At 38.8% G+C, this 23,327-nt stretch overlaps 2 protein-coding genes across 4 annotated transcripts in view; both read right to left on the bottom strand.

Moving 5' to 3' along the window:
* Positions 1-6,567, bottom strand: part of lmf1 (lipase maturation factor 1) — a 20,406-nt gene extending 13,839 nt beyond the window's left edge. Inside the window, exons 1-4 of one of the 2 annotated variants that reach the window (XM_060863840.1) lie at positions 6,104-6,567; positions 4,489-4,798; positions 4,240-4,250; positions 3,425-3,573 (exon numbers count right to left, since the gene is read on the bottom strand). In XM_060863840.1, coding sequence (XP_060719823.1) covers positions 3,425-3,573; positions 4,240-4,250; positions 4,489-4,798; positions 6,104-6,329 — 696 coding nt within the window. In that variant the 5' untranslated portion in view covers positions 6,330-6,567. Of the gene's footprint in view, positions 1-3,424; positions 3,574-4,239; positions 4,251-4,488; positions 4,799-6,103 lie in introns of those variants that run through there. The other variant, XM_060863841.1, reaches the window with a different exon arrangement.
* Positions 6,568-10,696: 4,129 nt separating this feature from the next.
* Positions 10,697-22,881, bottom strand: prdm9 (PR domain containing 9). Of its 2 annotated transcripts, XM_060863838.1 has the most exons (7): positions 22,735-22,881; positions 19,602-19,712; positions 19,213-19,484; positions 19,051-19,118; positions 15,901-15,990; positions 14,025-14,215; positions 10,697-13,893 (listed from the first exon to the last, which is right to left on the bottom strand). In XM_060863838.1, the coding sequence occupies exons 1-7, from the start codon at positions 22,748-22,750 to the stop codon at positions 11,951-11,953; spliced, it is 2,691 nt and encodes an 896-aa protein (XP_060719821.1). In that variant the 5' UTR covers positions 22,751-22,881; the 3' UTR covers positions 10,697-11,950. The 2 variants fall into 2 exon arrangements, with proteins under 2 accessions (XP_060719821.1, XP_060719822.1); XM_060863839.1 differs by lacking the exon at positions 15,901-15,990.
* Between the last annotated feature and the right edge of the window lie 446 nt (positions 22,882-23,327).

Genomic DNA, 23,327 nt, shown 5'->3' with positions numbered 1-23,327 from the left:
TTATTATTAATGGTACTTGCAAAGCATAATTATTGTTATTCTGCATACTTATTATTATTATTATTATTATTATTATTCTTCCGGACACTTTTTCGGCGCGTAACTTGTCCCGCTGCTTTTGTCCTAGACCCATGAATGAGGTGTCAAATCGACCGGCTCGTTGAGGAGAGGTGTGCTATGACTTTTATAAGCGATCGGAATTCCGGAATTCCCGCTACGGAAGCTCAAAGGGGTATTTTTTTCCCATAGACTTGAATGGGGAATTCTTAAAATTCTTTTGTTCTCTCTGTAGATGTAAAGCACACTCTCAATACATGTAACTATCAACTCCACACTATCAATCCCATGTTTCCACAAGTATTGGCCCCCAGTCAATACACTTTTGTCCAAAAGTATTGGCACCCCACCGGGTATTCACGTGACGTCACGTGTAGCCCCGCCCCCAAGATAAGCGAAATCATAAATTTTGCACAACATGGATGTCATATATCAAAACACTCAGCCCGATGAGGTTAACTGCCTCACGCGTGTTTTGGTGACGTCACGTGTAGCCCCGCCCCCAAAATAAGCGAAATCAAAAAGTTTGCACAACATGGACATGTCATATATTAAAACACTCAGCACGATGAGGGGAACTGCCCCACGCGTGTTTTCGTGACGTCACGTGACGTCACGTGTAGCCCCGCCCCCAAAATAAGCGAAATCAAAAAGTTAGTACAACATGGACATGTAATATATCAAAACACTCAGCACGATGAGGGGAATTTGCCACGTGCAAGCACCATTCACATTTTCTTCAGGAAATGTACATTCTAGTTATTAATGGTGCTTGAAAAGCATCATTATTGTTATTCTGCATACTTATTATTATTCTTCTTCTTCCGGACACTTTTTCGGCGCGTAACTTGTCCCGCAGCTTTTGTCCTAGACCCATGAATGAGGTGTCAAATCGACCGGCTCGTTGAGGACAGGTGTGCTATGACTTTTATAAGCGATCGGAATTCCGGAATTCCCGCTACGGAAGCTCAAAGGGGTTTTTTTTCCCCATAGACTTGAATGGGGAATTCTTAAAATTCTTTTGTTCTCTCTGTAGATGTAAAGCACACTCTCAATACATGTAACTATCAATCCAATGATTCCACAAGTATTGGCCCCCAGTCAATACACTTTTGTCCAAAAGTATTGGCACCCCACCGGGTATTCACGTGACGTCACGTGTAGCCCCGCCCCCAAAATAAGCGAAATCAAAAATTTTGCACAACATGGACATGTCATATATCAAAACACTCAGCCCGATGAGGGGAACTGGCTCACGCGTGTTTTGTTCACGTCACGTGACGTCACGTGTAGCCCCGCCCCCAAAATAAGCAAAATCAAAAAGTTTGCACAACATGGACATGTCATATATCAAAACACTCAGCCCGATGAGGGGAACTGCCTCACGCGTGTTTTAGTCACGTCACGTGACGTCACGTGTAGCCCCGCCCCCAAAATAAGCGAAATAAAAAAATTGTCCACAACATGGATGTGTGACATATCAAAACACTGAGGGGTTCCCACAATGAGGGGAACTGCCTCACGGGTATTCGGATCACGTCACATGCTCATGTCCGCTCGCCTCCAAAAGTATTGGCACCCTAGCAGTCCAGTAGCTTTCACAATCTTTCTGTCCAATTGCCTCCAAAAGTAACACTGACCCTTATGTCCACTCGCCTCCAAAAAGCACCGGCCTTTGCGAATACTTGCACCGTCAAAGCCAACATCAAAGTTTGTCTCGACGAACTTTACAAATCTAGTTTTAGTTTACTTTAAATATTTGTTTACCAACCCAATACTCACAAACATCCACTACATATTCTTATTAATTAATCCAGATGCTCAATCTGCATCTTATCAGCAAGCTTAACATCTGATATACAATCTAATAAGCATAGTGTCTACAGACTGGGTCAGAACGAAGAGGGTAATTCATTTGCTATATCGTGCTAAGAGGGCCAGGCTGAGCTGTTGTTGTTCCTAAATGAGTTCTTCAGTTATGTGCTGGATGTTATGCACTTGTTGCCAATGACACATTAATTAGGATGGGTGTCCTCATTTGCACGTAGAGTTCATGCTCAGGTGGAGGTCTGGTGATTGAGCGAGGCTACTGTCTGTTTGTGTGAATAGCAGTCCATCCCTTCCATTAGTTATGTAAGTTTAAAGATTTTATGTTTTCCACATTTTTTAACTAAAAGTTTATTCTTTGGAATTAGTTACATTAACCTACTCCAGTAATTAACACGATTCAGTTATCTAATACTGCAAAGTGGAACCAGATAATTCATTGTAAATTGTAGTCAGATTATTTACATAATACAATAAATAACACAATACATACAACAATTTAACCTCTGGCTGCACAAATTAAAGGTTTTATGGATTAACAACAATCTGTTACCCAAAGCACAAGCCCAAGTCAAGCAAAGAAATGATTTCAGAAGATGATAAACATTTTGGAATGGACCAGTCAGAGCTCAGCTCGAAATCAGAATTACTTTGACAGAACTGCAAGGAATTTTCGCAAGGAAACTTGGAATGAAATTGCCAAATCAAGACTTGCTAAGTTGGAAGTCTCTAAGCTAAAAAGTGCTGTATTACAAACAGAAAGGTGCATGTACAGAGTAGTAGTTAAGGGGTGTGCACACTTCTGCACCCAGATTATTGCATTTGTTTCCATTTGTTTTTCACTTGAATTTTGATGGATGCTATATCATATTAAAGATCTATCATTTAATCTTGGTTTAAGTTTTCTTTTTAACATAAAAAACCCTGCATTTTAACAGGTGTGTGCAGACATTTTATATCTTGTACGTTTGAATGCATAAAAAGGAATAAAAAGGTCATCAGTTTGTGTCTGCTTCTCCTCACTTATTATCACATGACTCCATTTAGATTATAAACAAGAAATGTTTTCTATGCTTTGTTTAGGACTGTTTAGCTAGTTAGGACTTTTCAAGATAATGCCTAATGCTGGCCATGTAAAAAATGTTAATTTAGACATGAATTCATTTATTAAAGTTTACAGCACACAGTAGTACTAGTATCGTATGGGATTATGTAGCAAGTGCACAGTGTGTTGAAAGAAGGAAAATGGGCAAGCGTAATGATCTGTGATGACAAATTGGGATGGCTAGATGACTATGTTAGAGCATCTCCAAATGAGCAGACTTTGTAGGGTTTTAACGATTTACAGTTAAATAACACGTGTCTGTGGGATGTTTTGGACAAATAAGAGGCCCCGGATACCACAGCACACCTATATAGGTCTTGTGGAGTCCATGCCTCAATAGGTCAGCTGATCTGGTGCCACAGGTTGTGTGGTTTTAATGTTATGGCTGATAAGTGCATGACTTTCATATAGCATAAATATGTGTGCAATACTTACTGCCCCAAGCATTATTCGCACTATAAGCCAGCGGAAAGACCAGATCGAGATTAGAGAAGGTGGGGAGTGATGTGGAATCTGTGCAAGACTCCATAAAGGACAGAGAAAAATACAGAGGAATCCTGTCTCAAGTAACTGGCTCTCCCAACCTGCAAGCATAATGGGGACAATGTTAAAAAGCCACATAATATTGGTAACAGTGATTAAACTGATAGCATTATACATGTTAACAACTATTAATTGTGATTAAATAATGTGGTAGTCAGTAACTTATAGGACACCAAAGAGAAACCTATCAGCTCTAGATTTATGTTCAATAAATATATAAATGTACATACAGGTGTTGGACAATGAAACTGAAACGTTGGCCAATACAGTGATGCAGCTTTCATGCCTATATATAGGCGCTGCCTGGTACCCAATCTTTACAGATTTCACATCCCATAAGTAAGAGCAAAGAGTTACAGTTGAATTAGCAGAGCAATAGCACATCGGTACATAAAGTATTGCAAACCACACAGCAATAATGAGACATATCAGAGTTCAAAAGTGGACAAACTGTTGGTCCACATCTTTATGGTGTATCTGTTAACAGGACAGAAAGACTTGGTGGTGTATCGAGAGCCACAGTATCTAAGGTAATGTCCACTACAAAGGATAAACCACAGCCATAACTATACAGACTTGTACCCGTCATGATTAATTGATGCGGTATTGGCTGCAAATGCAGATGTTTACGTTTCATTGTCCAACGACTGTATGTATGTATGTATGGATGGATGTATTTTTATAAATTCATAAATTATTCTACTTACCAAAGGAATACCTAAAAGCAAAAAGAAGTGTACACTATAACTGATATAATAGAAAGAGTGTTACATTTGGTTATAAAAAATAAGAAATATTTTGGTCTAGCATACCAAGGAACTAATACAAAATTTAAGCAAGTATTTTAAACATCTATATAAATCTGTAGTTATACATTGTAGTTGAAATAGGACTACAGTAATAGTTGAATACAGACTACAGTAAGTTAAATGTCACGTGTGTGTACTGTTGCTCACCACAGCTGTCCAACATTTACTATGGAGTGATACAGGATCCACAGCACTGCCATTATAATCATGTTGGCCTTCCCAAATAAGAGGACAAAGCCAGAAAGTGCCAATCCTACAAGAGCAATGCTATCTAGGTTGCCATTCATGTCTTTCCAGTCCAAGAACCACAGAATAGTGGGAGTGTACGTGAGCGCAGCCACGCCGATCTTACCACCCACATAACGCTTCACACTACGCAGGTAGTCTGCACAAGGTGTGAGGCCCTTCTCCCCGATCAGCTGTTTGTTCTGGTTGTAAGCCACAGTAAAGGCAACAACTACAGAAAGAAAATGTAATGAAAGTATTGTTGCAGTTGAGTTGATTTGAGATTATACTAAATTAAAGTTATTATTCTTCTAAGTTATAATTTAGCATGACTGCAACTGCCTATACATCTGTAATGTGGCTACTGATATGCAACATTAAAAAAATAGGTGAAATCAATCAATCAAACAATAATATATATATACACACATACACACATACATACATACATATATATATATATATATATATATATATATATATATATATATATATATATATATATACACACCCTGGACGGAGTGCCAACCCATCGTAGGGCACACACACACACTCTCATTCATTCACGCAATCACACACTACGGACAATTTTTCCAGAGATGCCAATCAAACTACCATGCATGTATTTGGACTGGGGGAGGAAACCCGAGTACCCGGAGGAAACCCCCGAGGCACGGGGAGAACATGCAAACTCCACACACAAGGAGGAGGCGGGAATCGAACCCCCAACCCTGGAGGTGTGAGGCGAACGTGCTAACCACTAAGGCCGCGTTCACACTGCAAGTCTTAATGCTCAATTCGGATATTTTGCTCAGATCTGATTTTTTTGTTTGGCTGTTCACATTACCTTTTAAAATGTGGCCTATATCAGATACCAGTGTGAACTGTTTGCTGTTTCGAACTGACCCGCATGCGCAAACGAACAATAACAATGACGTCACACGCAGCACGCCGTTGCGCTAAAAAGTTGGCGAGGTTATGGAGGAAGTATTGTATCATCTGGTGCAAGCAAACATATCATGTAATGCTATAATGTGATGTATTCAATGCAAGCATTATGAGCTGGTTCACGTAACCAGTAACGTTACCAGTCACGTTACGCATAATTGTGACGAATGTCGATGTAGTTTGACGTAAAAGTCGCATCAAATCCGCCTTGGCTGTTCACACTGCGGCCACATTGGAAAAGATCAGATTTGGGTCTGATTCAGGACCACATATGGAAGTGGCCCAGATCTGATTAGAAAAAATCAGACCTGGGCTAGATTTGAGTGTTCACACTACTCCTGAAGAAGTCTGACCTGGTCACTTGACCCCAAAAAAATCGGATTTGGGCCACGTTTACCTGCAGTGTGAACATGGCCTAAGCCACTGTGCCCCCATAAATATGGTTTATAACCAGCAAATGAAATAAATAAATAAATAAAAATAATATAGAAATAAATCGATATGTTTTATAAGCAGTAAATGAAGCAGTTTTCATGTAATTGAAGTTAGTTATTTTAGGTGCTATATGTTATTAGAATGCACAACTCACAGTACATGAAGGCAACAGATCTCAATAACACAATCCTAGTGAGCCAGTAAGTCCCTGTTCCCAACAGGACCTTTTGTTTCTTATCGCATTTCACATTGTGTTGTGTTTCAGTGTTGCAGCTGTGTGACTGTCCGGCTGTGTCGCCTTTATGTCTTCTCCTCACAGTGCTTCCACTACTCTCCATGTTTGCACTGGTAGTCGCCATACTTTCGCGTTGTGTGCGCATTAGTGATGGCCGGTTCTTGAACGAATCGTTCTTTTGAACCGGTTCACCAAATCGGACTGATTCGTTCTAAACAGTTCGCTTCTTGAGTCAGCGCTGATCCACAAGTTACTAAAGTTACTTACTTTCAGTCATGCCTGACAGCCCCTCCGACTATAAATAAACTAATATCCCGGAGTATATGTAACTCCGGTACACTGAACTGAGACATGTTGTGCTGAGAGAACTGTGAGCTCGAGCAGTTGATACTGCGCATGCTTAAATCACTGAACTGATACAGCGAATCATCAGTACACTGAACTGAGAACTGTTTCTTTCGGACGCGTCCGACAAAGAACCGATGAGCTGTTGTTACTGCGCATGCGTAAATCACTGACCTGATACAGCAACAAATGTAAATGGTTATGATTTAATGTCTTATCAATGTATGAGTGTTTAACTCAATTGCATTAGTTTTTGAAACAACTGATGGAGCGAAAGAAACATTTCAAAATTATACTTTTTTTGTAAGTTTTTGTAAGTTAATGAAGATTAGTTTATTATCTTTATATCTTTAAGACACGTAAAACACCCACGTTTGCACATCAATGCCTGTACTTGGTGTTTTAGTTCCAAAACTTAAATGTAAGAAACGTATTCAACTAAAGTTATGATTACAAAGAACTTTTCAAATTGGTTAAATTGATTGTATTAATATCTGCCGGCAGCGGCGGGATGAAGGAATTTACGTCATTAGGTCATTGTGAATTACGTCATTACGTCAGGACGTAAAAGAACTGGTGAACTGGATTATTAAACCGGTTCATTAAAACGAACTGTCCGAAAGAACCGGTTCGTGGAAAAGAACCGAACTTCCCATCACTAGTGCGCATGCGCGAGGTTTGACCGCCTTACCCGGCTGTTACAGTGAAAATTCACACATTATATAAAACTATTATATAAAAGTTCTATATACACTCTCCATACATGTGGACTATAAAGTCGACAAACAAAAAACAAACAAAAACAAAATATTGTGCAAGTGCATGTAATGTGAATCAAATTAAAATTTAGTTTCCAGAAAGAAAGAAAAAAACCCATCCATCTATCTATCTATCTATCTATCTATCTATCTATCTATCTATCTATCTATCAATCCATCCATCTATCCATCTATCCATCCATCCATGCATATTTCTTCAGTTATTTCAGTTTCCTGGTCAAGGTTGCACTGAATCCACAGGTAATCACAGAAACATCTCAGGGATCCCTCCACCTGAACACAGGGGCCATTTATCATAGGTTTATCATAGGTTTTTGGAACACAGGGAGAAGAAAACTCCACACAGACTACAGCTCAGGTCCTGTGCCAGATCCTGGAGATATGAGGAGGCTTCTGGTTTCTTCCCATTGTTTTGCCCTATTTTCATACCTCCTCACTCATTTACTATCATACCTATATATCATTTAGGTATATCATACCTATTTTTTGCAACTGTCTCAAGGTTTTGGGCAATATTATTCTGCTAAATAAAATTTTTTATTAGGGTAGAAACAAAATAACCTGCTCTTTTTTCCCCCACTTTGTCCCCATTCTGCTATGTAGTTTTGTGAGCATCAATAAATATAAACGAGTAGCGTTGTGCATGTGCTGTGCACTTTATGAGTCATTGGCACAAACAAAATCATGTGTCACCAGCCCAAGTCATGACACCTACATGCCAGTACACAGGGGTGGACGAGTTAAACACTATAAAGTTTAACAAAATAATAACACGGTACATTTGTATTACAGTGTTTTTTTTCTAATGTCGGCCTTAAAAACGGTTCAGACACAACTGTGCTGACAAGTGCAGTTACAGACTGTTTACTAAATACTGTCTAATTATCAGATTTACAAAAAACAATAACTGAAAGTGTCATTTTTAATAATTGCAAATAAATATATTTAACTGATATTATGTACTTGCCTACTGATTATTCATTGGAATAGATGGAAGAATACGTAAAGGTTGGCAGGACTGATGGTTATTCTAATATGTACAGGCATCCCTCCAAGTACAAGAGGTATGTCTTTATCCAAATACCTCAAGTTCCTTTTTCCTATGTCATATGGCTAATACGTAACAGCAGGTTTCCAAAATGCAAATCATATTAAATGACCAGGAGCATCTCGAACCAAATATCTTTCACATTGAGGTGATTATTCGTGTTAAAGATTTATATTTAGGTTTTAGATTGTGTGATGTATATAATTCATTTTGGCGTGTAATGAGGACCTATGAAAAATTTCATGAAAAACATCCATGATTGTGTTAGTGATTATTTTTAAGGCAAATTGTTTGATCCCAACTTGTCTATCCGATTTCTTACCATAGTAGCTGATAGGCAATAATACTAACAAATTCCAAACAAAGGAATGCATACATTAAACAATAATTTAATCACTAACTGTATAATTGTATGATGGTGGTTCTTTCTGCTGCTCCCTGTTCGGGGTCACCACAGCAGTTCATGTGGCCTGAATGTCAGATTCAGTGCAGGTTTTAAATCATTAATTTATTTACACACAATTACATTTATTTACATTTGTTATCTGTTAATTATTAAAAATGTTGCTGTACAAAAGGAGAATGCACTGCAATGACTCAAACGGTTTGTATGTCAGTTCTGTTTGGCATGGCAGCTTCTTAAAAAACGTTTATTAAAAAACTCTTAAATTTAAGAATTCTCTTAAAGATTTCTATAAGAGAATGACCAGGAATATGTCATGCCTGCTGCATGCCATCATCTGCTTACAACATCTGGTAATCTACAGCACTCATTCTATAACGTCAAATAAGGCCTCTATTGATCGGATTTCTTTCTCCAGTATATACCACAGCTGCTCAAAAAGATAGAGAGCTGGGGAATTTGGGATTTTTGCAGTGTGGCAGGGCATATTATACCAATTCCATGAAGTAACATCCGAATTCCAGGAGCCAAGGTTCCTAGCAGAACTTTGCATCACACCTCCACTGGCTTTGACTTTTTTTTATTTTTTTTATTTTATTTATTTGAAAGGGACAATGCACATCAATCAACATTTTTTGTTTACACTCAAAATGTAAATGTGCCAGAATTAGCTGAAGAGCTATTTTTCATCTGCAGTCCCTTGGCAGGTCAACACAATATCATAGTACAAAAATTAAATACATGAAAAACACAAAACAAATTAAAACACTAAATAGATAATAATAAATACAATACAAAAAATGGACAGTACCAAAGATAAAATAAGTTAACTATTGATGATTGCAATTTTGAGTGTTTTTAATCCAATTCTTGAGTTTGAATTTAAATGATGAATAGCTGGTGCTCTTTCTGAGTTCAGTAGGGAGACAATTCCAATAATTTGAGGCCCGTACTGAAAAGGCTGTTTGACCAAACTTACTTCGCCTATACTGTATAACACAGTCTCCCCTGGTAGCTGCCCTGTTTGCCCTATCACTGTTATTTCTCAGTTTTATGAATTCACGCAGTGGTGGGGGTGCAAGCCCATGTAAGATTTTAAAAATGAGACAAGCATCTTGATAATGTGAGAAATTGTTAAAACTGAATAAGTTGTATTTAGTAATAATATTACAGTGGTGATGACTGATAGGTTTTTGATCTAATATTTTTAAGGTTTGCTTATAAAGGGTCTCAATTGGTTTTAGAGTTGTCATATTTGCTTGGGACCAGTTCATAGTACATCCCGATCCCAGTCTTCCAAATGATGTAAAAGAAACCACGATTCATTAGACCTTCTTCCATTGCTCCATGGCACATTTTTGATGCACACATGCCCATTGTAAGTGCTTTCAACACTGGACCGTGTCACTCTGACCAGTTTGAAGTGAAACAGCTACATATGAAGCACTGTGTTTTGCCACCTTTCTATCATAGCAAGCATTAACTTTTTTTTTTTTTTTTTTTTTTTTAGCAATTTGGGAATGGGATGCTTCTGTGGGATTGGATCAGATGGGCTAGCCTTGGCTCACCCTGTGCATCAATAAGACTTGGTCAACCATGATCCTGTCACAGGCTCACCTGTTGTCCTAGCTTTTTTGGTAGGTAGTAACCACGGCATATTGAAAACACACCGCAAGACCTGCTGTTTTGGAGATGACCTGTTCTGGATATACTTTAATCCAGTCGTCTAGCCATCCCATTTTGTCAATCAGATCCTTATGCTTAGCCATTCTTCCTGTTTCTAACACATCAACTTCAAATTTGGACTCTAGCTGCTGCTTAATATCACCTAGCAGCGGGTTTAATGTTATTTCTTATCGATGCCAATATAAAATGTCTGAAGTATCAGAATTCTTTCAGATAAAAGTAAATTGTGAAGTAAATTCTAAAGATCAAAATCACATTTAACAATTTCAGGTAACATTTATTATAAATTTTCATGGTACAATATTGCATACACTAATAAGTTGTTAAAAAAAAAGATAAAGCCTTTAAAACAAATGTATTTTTAAGGGCAAAATAAATCAATATGCTAGAAAGCTTTAACTATGAACTATATAATAAAATCTTTTTGATGTTAAGGTTTCATAAACTACAAAAGTACATGCTGAATACATACGATGCATAAATGAATTTATCTATTGCTAACTGACAAAATCTGTTTTGAATTTTTTTTATTAAAAAAAGGAAAACTGTAAATTGAACTTTAAAAAAGGTGTACAATGACACTAAAACATGAAAAACTCACAAACAAAAAAAATGACATGACAGTTTGATTGACGATAGGCAATGTCGATAGTAAGATGAATGACATTCAAAATCAAAACATAATCCATGAGTATTTTCATAAAAGTCTGTAGTTTCTATAACCTTACTGCTACACCACCTTTACCTACTAACCTAGTATAGCCATTGTTGGATGAATGGTGGTTATATTTGCAAACAGATTTTTGAAAACAGTTTTGTGAAAACGAACTGATCTGGATGTTTCATCGGGAAAGTTGTCCGAAACTGTAAATTGTCACACCTACTTGATGTAAGCGTAGCCACAGGAAGGGCATTTATTCAACATTTATTAAATTTTACCACAAAGCACAATTTGTCCATCACAACAATTCCAGGTGATATTATTTACAAAAACCTTTATTAAGTATGATCACATTATTTCCAACTCGATAAGGTTATCATCTTTAAGGCTTTAATAATTATCTGGTGAGCTGGAACACCAGTTATAGATAATTTGCCCAGGTTCTAGTACTATTATTTTAGATATCTTAAGTATCTAAAATACACTCTAGGCTCCGAATGCTTAGTGAACAAAATTTTCTTTAGCTGTAGTAAATGTTTGTGTACTTGTTACCCACCATATGCATCGCTAAATAACATCATTAACATCAGTCGTGCCCTGAATGATGTTTCAGTTTGCTAATGCGTGCCATTTTCCCTTATGTATTAGACAACACAAACCTTTGTCTTTCCATTCCAGTCAAACAATCCAATACAGAAATTAACTAGCATTTCATTAGCATGTTCATGTGGGTACAGGCTAAATTTAAAAGGAACCAGGTTTAATATAAAAATTAATTGTAACAGAAATTACATTTGTCAATGAATAAATGGACTCATTAGAGTCATGGTTTTGGCTAAAGTAATCAAGAGTGCATTTTCTGATGATGGCGGGTAAGGTGGTAACGGCGAGCAAAGCTTTTGCCACACTGTGTGCAAGGGAACAGTTTTGTGCCCTTGTGAAGCTGCTGGTGGGCCCTGAGACTCTGTGGTCGACTGAAACTTTTCCCACAGTCAGGGCACTGACATGGCCGCACACCCGAGTGCTTCTGCTCATGCCGTCTCAGATCACCTGACTGCCTAAAGCTCTCACCACACTCAGCACACAGAAATGGCTTCTCCCCAGTGTGTGTGCGCATATGTACGTTCAGTTGACCTGAGTGCACAAAACTCTTATCACACTGCGAGCATGCGTAAGGTTTCACCCCCGTGTGAATGCGCTGGTGCTGCTTTAAACTGTTGAACCAGCTGAAGGCCTTACCACAGTCTGGACACAGGTACAGCTGGTCCCCTTGTCTGAAGCAGGCATGGTTCTTGAAACCCCTAATTGTCTGAAACGTCTTAGAGCACTGAGTGCAGCTATGTTCCTTTGATGGCAAATCGCCTTCATTAAAACTCAGGTACTTTGTGGTCATCTCTGGGTGGTGGCGGCGGATATGTTTATACAAGTAACGCTCACCAGTAAAGGAGAAGGGGCAGTGGCTGCAGGGGTAAATAGTGGCATTGGCCAGTGCTGTGCTCTGGCGATGGGCTCTGTGGCGCGAGTGGCTTTCCTGATGCCGCTTCAGGCCAGATGACTGGGTGAAGGACTTAAGGCACAGTGTGCAGCAGTAGGGCCTCTCTTTGGCATGAATGGTGCGTTCATGTCGCCGCAGGTTGCACAGTCGGTTGAAATAGAGTTCGCAGCGAGAGCAGCCATGAGGTCCGTCTCCCTGCTGAATGCATTCATGGCTTTTCAGAAGATGGAGGTGGCTGAAGGTTCTTAGGCACTCACCACAAACATGCGAGGAGGTCTCCTGTGCCGTTTCCTGTGGTTCTTTGCCCCCTGCATTAGTCCACTCTGGAACCGCTGTACTCTCACCATCATTAGCGGTCTGGTCAGCCTCTGAACATTTGTTTTGATTCTCCTCTTGAACTGTGTCTTTGACTGGCTTCTGAAAGTGTTTTTTTTTTATTTTTGGTGGTCTGCCTCGAGGACGGCCCGTTGGTACTTTCCTCTTTTGATTCCCAGCCCTGTTAAGGTTTAAAGCTGATCTTCGAAGCTTGGCTGGTGGTTCATAAGGAGGATCATGTTTGTCTGATGAGTTTTCATGTTGCAATGCTGACTCAGCATTAGATGATTCATTCTCAACTAGTTTTAGATACTCTCCATGGTGGTGTCTTTTGAGATGTCTGTAGAGGTTGAGTTTGGTTATGAAAGAAAAGGAGCACTTAGTACACGAATAGACAGCGTCCCCTTTCTCAGCTTGCTGTGTTCCCTCGGTTTTCTCTTTTTCACCTTGGTGTGTCTGCTGGTGTCTTTTCAACCCAGTTGCCTGACTAAAGCATTTCCTACAATTGCTACAGCAATAAGGCTTCTCTTTAGAGTGAATTGTGCGTTGATGTCTTTTTAAGTGGCATGACCGCAAAAATATTCTCCCACATTCACCACATTTGTTCCTTGACACCTCGACACCACCGGCATTACCCTGGTCTGTAACGTTCATCAATTCACTACTACTTTCATGTGGTGGTGGATTGTTCGGGTTCGGTTGCTCTGTCTGGTCATGGAGTCCTGGAAACTGGCTTTGCAAAGATTTTGTCATTTGCTGCATTTCAGATGGAGGTGGTGCATCAGAGGCAAGTAGACAATGATCCAAATTCATAACTGTTGTCTGGTCACTAGGCTCAATAGCTTGGGTTTCCAGCAGATGCGGATACTCATCAGGGTGCGAGCGTCTCACATGTCTGTGTAGATAAAAAGCTGCTGGGAAGGAGTATTGACAGTAGGGACAAAGACAAAGCTGTGAGGCTTCGTCACTGTTTCTTCCTAAAAAGGCAAAATCAAGCAAAATAGAAATGTTTTCATTATTTGATCATTTACATTTGAGCGTCATCTACAAATACGAACTAAAATGTTTATACATAGGAGGTACACAAAGTAAAAACCCAGATGATTACCTATAGGTGTGCATTTCTTATCCCAGATTTTATCCCATGTGGTGCTGAGGCTTTGAGCATAATCCTCTGCATACCAGACTTTCAGTTCTTGCCCAGGATAGATGGAGCGGCAGCAGCGGAACAGGATGCGCCCATCCTGCTGAAACGCCACCAGGTTTTGTTCATTCTCTCTCCGGGAACAAACTACATACCTGCAAATACAGGGGAGTTTGTGATAATGACACATTTCTTTAAGATTCATAGAGATTTCTATTATATATATAGTTTTGGATTATAGGATTCTTATAGGATAATACTGTAAGGCATAACAGAATGGCACGATCAAACTAAACATAAAAAAAGAAAATAATAATCCCTACTCAAAAGTTTGCACACCTTTAGTTCTTAATAATGTGTATAGCCCCCTTTAGCATCAATGCTCTAGAATGCAAATTGTCTGCCGGTATTTTCAGACAACTTCTCTGTCTGCTGGAGCTCACGCAGCCCCAAAATATAACATCCACCACCATGCTTTACAGTGGGGATGGTGTACTTTTCACCGTAGGCCTTTTTGACTCCTCTTCAAATATAGTGTTTATGGTTCTGACTATAAAGTTCAGTTTTGGTCTCATCACTTTAACTTGCCTAGGTGCTGTCTGGCGTACAGAAGGCAAGCTTTTACTGTTCAAGTACCTCCTCATTGTGCTCCTCGAAACACCACCACCACTTTTTTCCAGAGCAGCCTGTATTTCTCTTGAAGTTGATTGTGGGATTTTCTTTCAGTATCCAGCCAAGTCAGCGCATTAAAACATGAGCTGACAGTCACACTAATTACAATTACAATGAGTCGCAGGTGTAGAAACTTCCCTCTAATAGATGAAATTCAAAACTTAATGATAGGGACCGGCGAATGCTAGGAAGGATTCTTCCCCTTTAAGGCTACATATCATAATTCACATTATTCAGAAAATATTCTATCATAAATCATGTGGATGTGACAGGCAGAGCTGGAAATATTGCATGAGTACAAAGAGATAAACTATAAGTTTTTATGTCTACAGAAAGTGCCAATTTCCAATTCGAGTTATGAGATAATTTGACATTCTTCACAAAACACGAACACCAGACATGGACACCAGATTAATATACAACAGCCAACATGTATGATGATGCATTAGAGAAGTTTCAGCTGGCTGCCAAGACCAGGACCCGTACTCTCTAAAAGACTAAGAATCTCAGTGAGCTCCTGATTTAGCTTAAAAAATTTCTAACCAGGAATCTTATTGTCACAGTTTGAAGACTGTGATTGGCGGTCCAATATAAAGAGTATTTGAGATATTAAATAAAATAAAAGAGATTTGAGCCTATATCGTGTGGGGATTACATTTTTGACCAATTACATAAGAGATGCGCTAACATCTGTATGTTACATATGTAATGTAAACATCTCCGACACAGAGCAGAAAAGTCAGAGACAAATTATATCATTTCTGCTGCTATAGCATTTCGGCTCTGTTTCGGAGATGTTAGAGTGTCTCTAAATGCCATAGCAGCAGATATGTGTGTGTGTTTACTGTACAGTGTCAGAGATGTTATCTTGGGCACAATAATAATCCCTACACGATCTAATCTTATCATTTTATTAACTCTATCATTATTGAATATATTCTACAATACATTTCTTCTCCCTTTTCACCTTTAGTCCATTTTCTTAATTTTTGAGACTCGAGCTTCAGAGCAGAGATGGCCTTAAGAACAGCAAGGGCCAAATTGTTTCGAGCCGTTAGAGAGGCTGCTACAGTGTCCTGTGTACAGTGTCCTGCCTCAATGACTACAGCCCTGTTGCACTCACACCCACTGTCAAGAACTGCTTAGAAAGGCTTGTCATAATGCACACCAAAACCCTGCTTCCATCTTCACTGGACTCCTTGCAGTTTGCATATCATCCGATGCCATTATCAAGACCCTCCATCTGGACCTTACACACCTGGACAGAAAGGACATATACGCTGTTCATAGACCAGTTCAGTATTTCAACACAATCATCTATCAGCACCTGATTGAGAATCTGAGCCTGCTGGGCCTGAACACCTCTCTCTGCAACTTCCTGACTGGGAGACCTCAGTCAGTCCAGATCAAGAACAGCATCTCCAGCACCAACACACTGAGTACTGAAGATCCTCATGGCTGTGTACTCAGTCCACTGCTGTTTGCTCTGCTGACTCACAACTTTGCAGCAATGCACAGCTTGAAAACCAGCCAGTACCAAGATGATATGACCAGTCGGTTTGAATAGCGAGAACAACGAGTCACCATACAGAGAGTAGGTGCGACAGCTAACAGTCTGGTGTAGAGCCAACAATCTGTCTTGGAACACTGACAAAACAAAAGAGATTCCCTGGTGTTCACCTGATGAAGAAACTCAACTGATCACTTAACACCAGCTACGCCAGCGAAAGCCCAGCAGTGTCTACTTTTTCAAATAAAGACTGAATAAAGCCTATCTCCAGCCCCCTATCTGGATTCATGTTTTACACGGCAACACAGAGCATTCTGAGCAGCTGCATCACTGCCTGGTTTGGGTATTGCACTATATCAGATAGCAAGACAGCTATCAGCTGAGAAGGTCATCAGAGTCTCACTTCCCTCCATCACGGACATATACAACACACACTGCATCCACAAAGCTGAACGAAGTGAACGGATACCATCCAAACAGTTGGCAGGTCACCTCAGAAGCACAGAAATAGTGTACAATACTTTTGCATTACTTTAACATATTCATTAATATCTTAATTAAAACCACTAGTTTTACAATTACAAGAATACCAACTAGAATTTCTTGGAAAAAAGGTAAAAAGTGTAAACTTTCTCATATGCCCCTTTTCCACCAAGGCGGTTTGAGTGCTGGTTCTGAGCCAGAGCCTAATTTAGAACCAGTTCTTTCTTTTTCGACAGCCAAAGCACCAGCTCTGAACCAGGAAAAGTGGTTAAGTAGCACCAAAAAGTTGCTGGTCTAGACTTAACAACCTCTTGTGTCAGGGGCTGTGGGCGGGGCTACTGTTATCACATTTGATAATGTACCTTAAGTATACTAATGTTTAATACACTTTTACTTTACCGCGATATGATCAATTAACAGCACACATGATAGTAGGTAGCTACATGCTAAGGCTACCACTTTTTCTGTGTTAATGATAATGTTATGTACTTTTTCGATTACAACCTCTGTTTATACAAATTACATGGAGCTGCACGTACATGTTGGATTCGCCGCGTTTGGATGCCAGTGTAGGTTCACAAAGCCATGAGCATTAACAGTAAAGCAACATCCGCTATTGTTGATGTGTTTGTGTTTGCCGCTGCTGCGCTAAAGTTGCTGGGAATCGTGACTCGTATACAGTGACGTCAGACTCGGCTCTGTGATGGCTCTCTAGCCGATGGAAAGGCAACTTCGCCAGTGTAACCAACTTTGAACCAGTACCAGCACTGAACCAGCACCCGGTTCTTTTTGGTGGAAAAGGGGTAATATTCTATCACATCCTAAAGGTGCTGTATTCAGATCCAATGACTGAAAAGTTAATGAAATAACACTTTGAAAAGTTCAATAATTAGGTGAGATGTACATCTCTTGACCTACCTGTGGGATGAGCTGAAGAAAAGAATCTATATATCTATATATATATCTATATATCTATATATATCTATATATATATATATATATATATATATATATCTATATCTATATATATATATATATATATATATATATATATATATATATATATATATATATATATATAAAGATTCCATATAATCTATAATAAATAAATAGAAAACTGTGGAGGATCTGTTAGGTCCCTGCTCTTTATTTACAATTAAGTTCAAATGCTTTTAAGGGTTATATAAATATGAATATAGACAGGTATGTAAGGATAGAATGTTAAAACATAATAGAAGAGAGTAGGGCTGGGCGATAAAACAATAACGATATGCATCACGATAGACACATGACCGATATCAATAAAAAAATATGTTCAATAAAACGTTCGATATTTTTTATTCTTCGTTGGAAGAAAACAGAGGTTGCGAAGCAAGTTTGGTTGCATTAACAAAGGCACTCGCTCTCTGGTAACCTAGCAACGTAGGGAGTGACACGCTACCAGCCAATCATGTAACAGTATCAAGTTTGGTTGTGCCATATCGTTGTCTCCTGCTGGTCTGTTGGATTCCTCTTCAGTAACCGGCGACTGATAAGCAGAAAATGAGCCGCAGCGAGCGAGGAAATTGTAAATAAAAGAGGAAAAGTCAGCTCGCCAGTAATGCAGTTTTTTAGACTTGTGTTTACATTTTAATTATTTGAGTTTTCCTGGTTGTTGACATTTCTGTCTTAATAACTGAGGGGATTATGATCAGAAAAATGTACGTTTAAAATGAAAATGTTTAAATGTAATATATTTTTCTCCTGGTCCTTATTTTAAATGGGTCATAACATTTACATTTACATTTACAGCATTTGGCAGACGCCCTTATCCAGAGCGACGTACATAAGTGCTTAAATCTCTAACATTGAATACATTAATGCTGGCTCACTAAGTTACATACTTAAGATACCATGAATTTAAAACATTTGTTCAAAGTTTCAATGAAAAAGTGTCAAAGGTGTTTTTTTTTTTTTTTTTTTAAATGCAAAAGATAAGGAAAGAAGTGCTAGTTGAAGTGTTTCCTGAATAAGTAGGTCTTCAAAATATCAATAATTAGCAATATCGACCAATATGAAACACTGATATCGTGATACAGTTTTCAGCCATATCGCCCAGCCCTAGAAGAGAGTATTAAAAGATCAGTAATTAAAAGTGACAGAATTGTCAAAAAAAAACTGCTGTACACATACATACATAAAAAAATAACAAAATAACAATTGCATGTGTGTGTATTTTGTGGAGGGACAGTAACATTAATATGAACCTAGTGACCAATAATAGGTCATTGCACTGCGTATTTTAATGATGCCGATGCGTAGGCACGAAATTTAAAAATGACTTACCTCATCCAATTTGAATGAGTGTCCCTCTCCGTATCAATGAAATCACACCGATTACTCCCTCTGCATATCTGGAAAAAAAATTAAGAAACGATTTCTAATATAATATTTGTGACTTCTTCAACTATTGGTGCGGAAAACTGTAATAACTTTCACCCCACTTACCATCCATGAATAAGCACTTTCTAGTGCTTTTTCTGTGCCAGTGACCTCTCCATCAAGAGGCCCAAAATACATTCCAAGAGGTACAATTTGTCCCTGGTTAAAAACACCTAGTCCAGCCCCAGGAGTTGTTGATCTACCTATGACTAAGCCTTGAGGAAGAGTAAGGAGAGCCCTCTGAGGAACTCCGACGGGTGTGGGAGTGTCATAGGTGAACAACGGTGGGCCGTGAATATCACACTGGTCTAAATACAGTTTATGGCAGGTTTCACAGTCTGCAAGAGAACAAAATGTTAGGAGAGGAAGATCACAATGGAAATGAACAACCTAGTGGTATCTAGGTTAAACGCTGTAGACCCAAATGTGGTGGTAGTAATGAAAAGAAAACTCACAGAAATGCTTGTCGTTAAAGGCATTTTCTTCTTGGCTCTCCTCAGTTTCTATGTTGCAAACAGTCACCGAGCCCTGGATTTCTAAATTCTGGTCTTCACCCGATGGCAATCCTGATAAGACGATACATTTACTTATACTTTTAATACTAATGCACATCATAGATATTAAAAGCAAAATCCTTGCCAATTTTATTAACATAAAAAAAGAAAAATTAAAAAAAAAAGAAGCGCTCCGGTGGCAAAGCAACAAATACACAATACGGACCTTTTACACTTAAACCGATTTTTATTCTGACTGAATTTCGACAATTGTAACAAGCTCTCATAAGTAATTACTAATAAACCGACTGACTTCATAAGACCATAAAAACAACTGCGAGTGGAGCAGGAAATTTTTATTTTAATGTCAGGTGTTTATTGTGAATGTGGTAGTCGAACCAAGCAAATTACCATAAAAAAAACTAAAAACTACAATGACAATTCACACAGTACTTACATCTCAGGGCCAGACATATTTTATATGAAAAGATAACGTGCTAAACTGATACAAGCAAACCTTTTCTTACGGGTAATTTTGTTTTATTTTTATTTTTTAATAAAAGAACTTTTAATTTCTGTGTGATTCATCGAGGCTTGAGCAATATTCATTAACATCAGGATTTCCCGCAGCACTTTGCAGTTCGGGCGGCCCGCCTAAGCTGGGAAACCCTATCGCCTTAACTAGGGTGTCAAAAAAAAAAAATCTGCTGCACAAAAGGCCGTCAAGTGCATCTCCGAGAATAGCGCGGACGCGCTTCACACTGCAAGCGGGCACGCGCGCCACAAGGCCGAAATGAGAGAAAGACATGGTCAGTCACTGTCTGGAGGATAACTAGCCAGTTGATAAAACGCGTGTCTGTGAGAACTGTACGCATGTGTGACATTAGCAGAAAGCGGTTTTAACATTGACATGGAGGATAAAAACAAAGAAAGCAAGCGAAGAAAGGCTTACGATAAGGCAAGAAGTAGGACCCGTGTTAATATAGGATCAGTTTTCCAGCACTGGAGAGAACTTGTGCAGGAAGTTACTCACAGATTCGCAGTTTCCCCGAGTCAATAACTCCTGAGCTAAATGCTGTTACTACACAAATAACACCTCTTTCTACCATAGTAATGTAGAGAGGCAGGTACAACCGCGTATTGCTAGTAACAGCGTTTAGCTCAGGAGTTATTGACTCGAGAAACTCGAATCTGTGAATATGCGGCCAACTTTACTTAAGACGCCGAGGTCGCTTTTTTTCCTTCTCGATAGGTGAGTAACGTTGCGTGAAACAAAGCAAAACCAACGTTACTCACCTATCGAGAAGGAAAAAAGCGACTTCGGCCAGTTTCAGGTTTGGGATAGGAGCGTGTTTGTTTTGGTGATTTCAAATGTCAACATTGGCTTTCAAACAATGGAGACCCCACCTTTTAACTATTTTTAACACACATTTTCTCTAGTGCAAACTACAGTACAGGGTATCTGAGGTACACAAAGTACACTTTCACCCAAATTTATTTATTTAAAAGGTCAAAGAAGAAACTGTGGATGACTAAAAATGACGATGCTGAAACTGATATATGTTAAATAATATGTAGTTATTTTGCACTTTGAACTAACAAACGTCCTAAACAGTGAGAAAATGGTACTGTAAGCATACCTGCAAACTCACAAGAGGTGAAAAAGGTGACAAGGTTCGAAATATACAACCCGTGTCACCCTAAAACTATAAGTATATTTTTTGCTTTCATAAATAAATAAGAAAAATTACGTTAAAATGCAGGACATGTGGATGGGAAAGAAAATTATTTATCAGTTTGATCCAAGAGCGATTTTTTTACTTTGCTTTTACGCGCGTGCGTTGTAGTCTTTCAAAAGTGCGTTATTTGAACGGAGAAGCACAAGTTCGCGCAGCGTGCACGTGCAGTCAGAGCTGGATGCGTTTATCTATCTATAATCTTAATCGCTGCAAAGACGGCAACCAAAAGCAGTGAAATTTCACTATTCTTATTACCAGAGTTGTCAGATAATATATAATATAAAACTCTTCTTGTTTTAAATTCTCACTGAGGGCTAAAACCCCCTAAAGATGAAATCCTAAAACCGCCCCTGCTTGGAACCTTAATAAATTGATGAACACAAATCTATAAGACGCAAGGATGATTGAGACGTGAGGCGTCATCTGCTTACTAGTGCTTCACACTCCAGTCCAGTTGGTGGCGGTGAATGCACCAAAAGTTGGTTTGCCATCCGCCATAAAAAGTCATTAGAAGTAAAGACGCGAGGCATCAGCTTGATAGACGGTATACTACGCTGCGTCCAAAACCGCCGCCTAAGCACTACTTAGCCTAATTATTGGATGGAAGTAAGCGGTTTCGGACGCAGCTGAAAGAAGCTTTTCTTGTTTATTTCTGATAAATAAATACTAAATGAATTAACGCAGTTATTCCGATGTCTGAATAGTTTGCGCTATTTTCATTAGATCAGTGGCATAAAATTGTCTTAAAAAGGTCAATATCATCATTCATCACGATGATCTCGTGGCTGAACACTCATGAAAACAGCCTGCTTTAGCAACATAAGGGCGCGATTTCGGGCTCATTTGCGGCTTTCTTTTAACAAACTTGAAGAAAAAACATTTAAACGAAGGCAAATAAATACCCAAATGTCACTGTGTGATAAATGTGACACTGGACTGTAAAGAACCGCAACATATTGTATAAGCAGTCAGTTGTTTTTAACAACAAGCGCCTTCCAGCTCTGTGTACACAGCAGTGCAGCTAATGCTAACTAAAATGTTTAGGTTCATGTTCGCTAACTGACTGCTTATACAATATGTTGCGGTAACGTTAGCATGTAAGCTAACAGAAACGTTAGCAAGTTAGCTTATAGCAACGTTAGCAAGTTAGCTAACAGCAACGTATGTATATTCGGCATATATATGCAGTATAATTTAGAGTAATAATGCACGAATACACGAACGCTTTACGCGTATATTGTAACGTGACCAATGACCGGCTACGTGAACAGTTTTAATGCTCTGTAGCTAAACGAGCTAAACTCGTCGCAGTTTGTGATCTTTTAGTTACTCGATTATATAAATACGCCACTCACCTGGACTGTCAGTCATGTTGTAACTGTTCGCTAGTATAAATAAAACCAGATGTTGTTTGTTACTCGCGATTGCTAGTTTGTGGTTAACCCTGTTTTGTTTTTAACCACGACAACTCGCTAGCTAATCCTGCGCGTTCCTCAATAAGGAAGTTGTCATGTTCTTTTTTTAGCGATAGACGGGTGTAGACTAGCGCTTATCGCCACCTAGTGGTCATGAATTAAATTCGTTCAATACAAAATGTGTGTATTTTGTTACAATAAGTGACGTTTCCCATCCTGTTATATTCGCGTGTCAATGTGTTTGCAATATCTGGTTCTTATAACATATATTATATAATGAACCGATTATGCTTTTAAACGTATTTATTTATTTATTAATTAATTAATTAAACAAAATGTTCTTCTTTGGCCAGATTAAGCCACATTTTATTAATAGCCTAAACACAAGCTTTACACCATTTCAGACTTTCAGAATGTCCAGAAATACGTATTAAGAACATTTTTTCCCCAATAACTCGTCCCTTATTTAGTACAGAACACACCATATTATGACCATATAATGGTTTCAATTTAGCCTTAATGCCAGCTATGCT

This window comes from Tachysurus vachellii, chromosome 2, assembly GCF_030014155.1.
Source record: "Tachysurus vachellii isolate PV-2020 chromosome 2, HZAU_Pvac_v1, whole genome shotgun sequence".
In the NCBI taxonomy this organism is placed as follows: Eukaryota; Metazoa; Chordata; class Actinopteri; order Siluriformes; family Bagridae; genus Tachysurus; species Tachysurus vachellii.
This window is presented reverse-complemented; position numbering and strand designations above follow the sequence as displayed.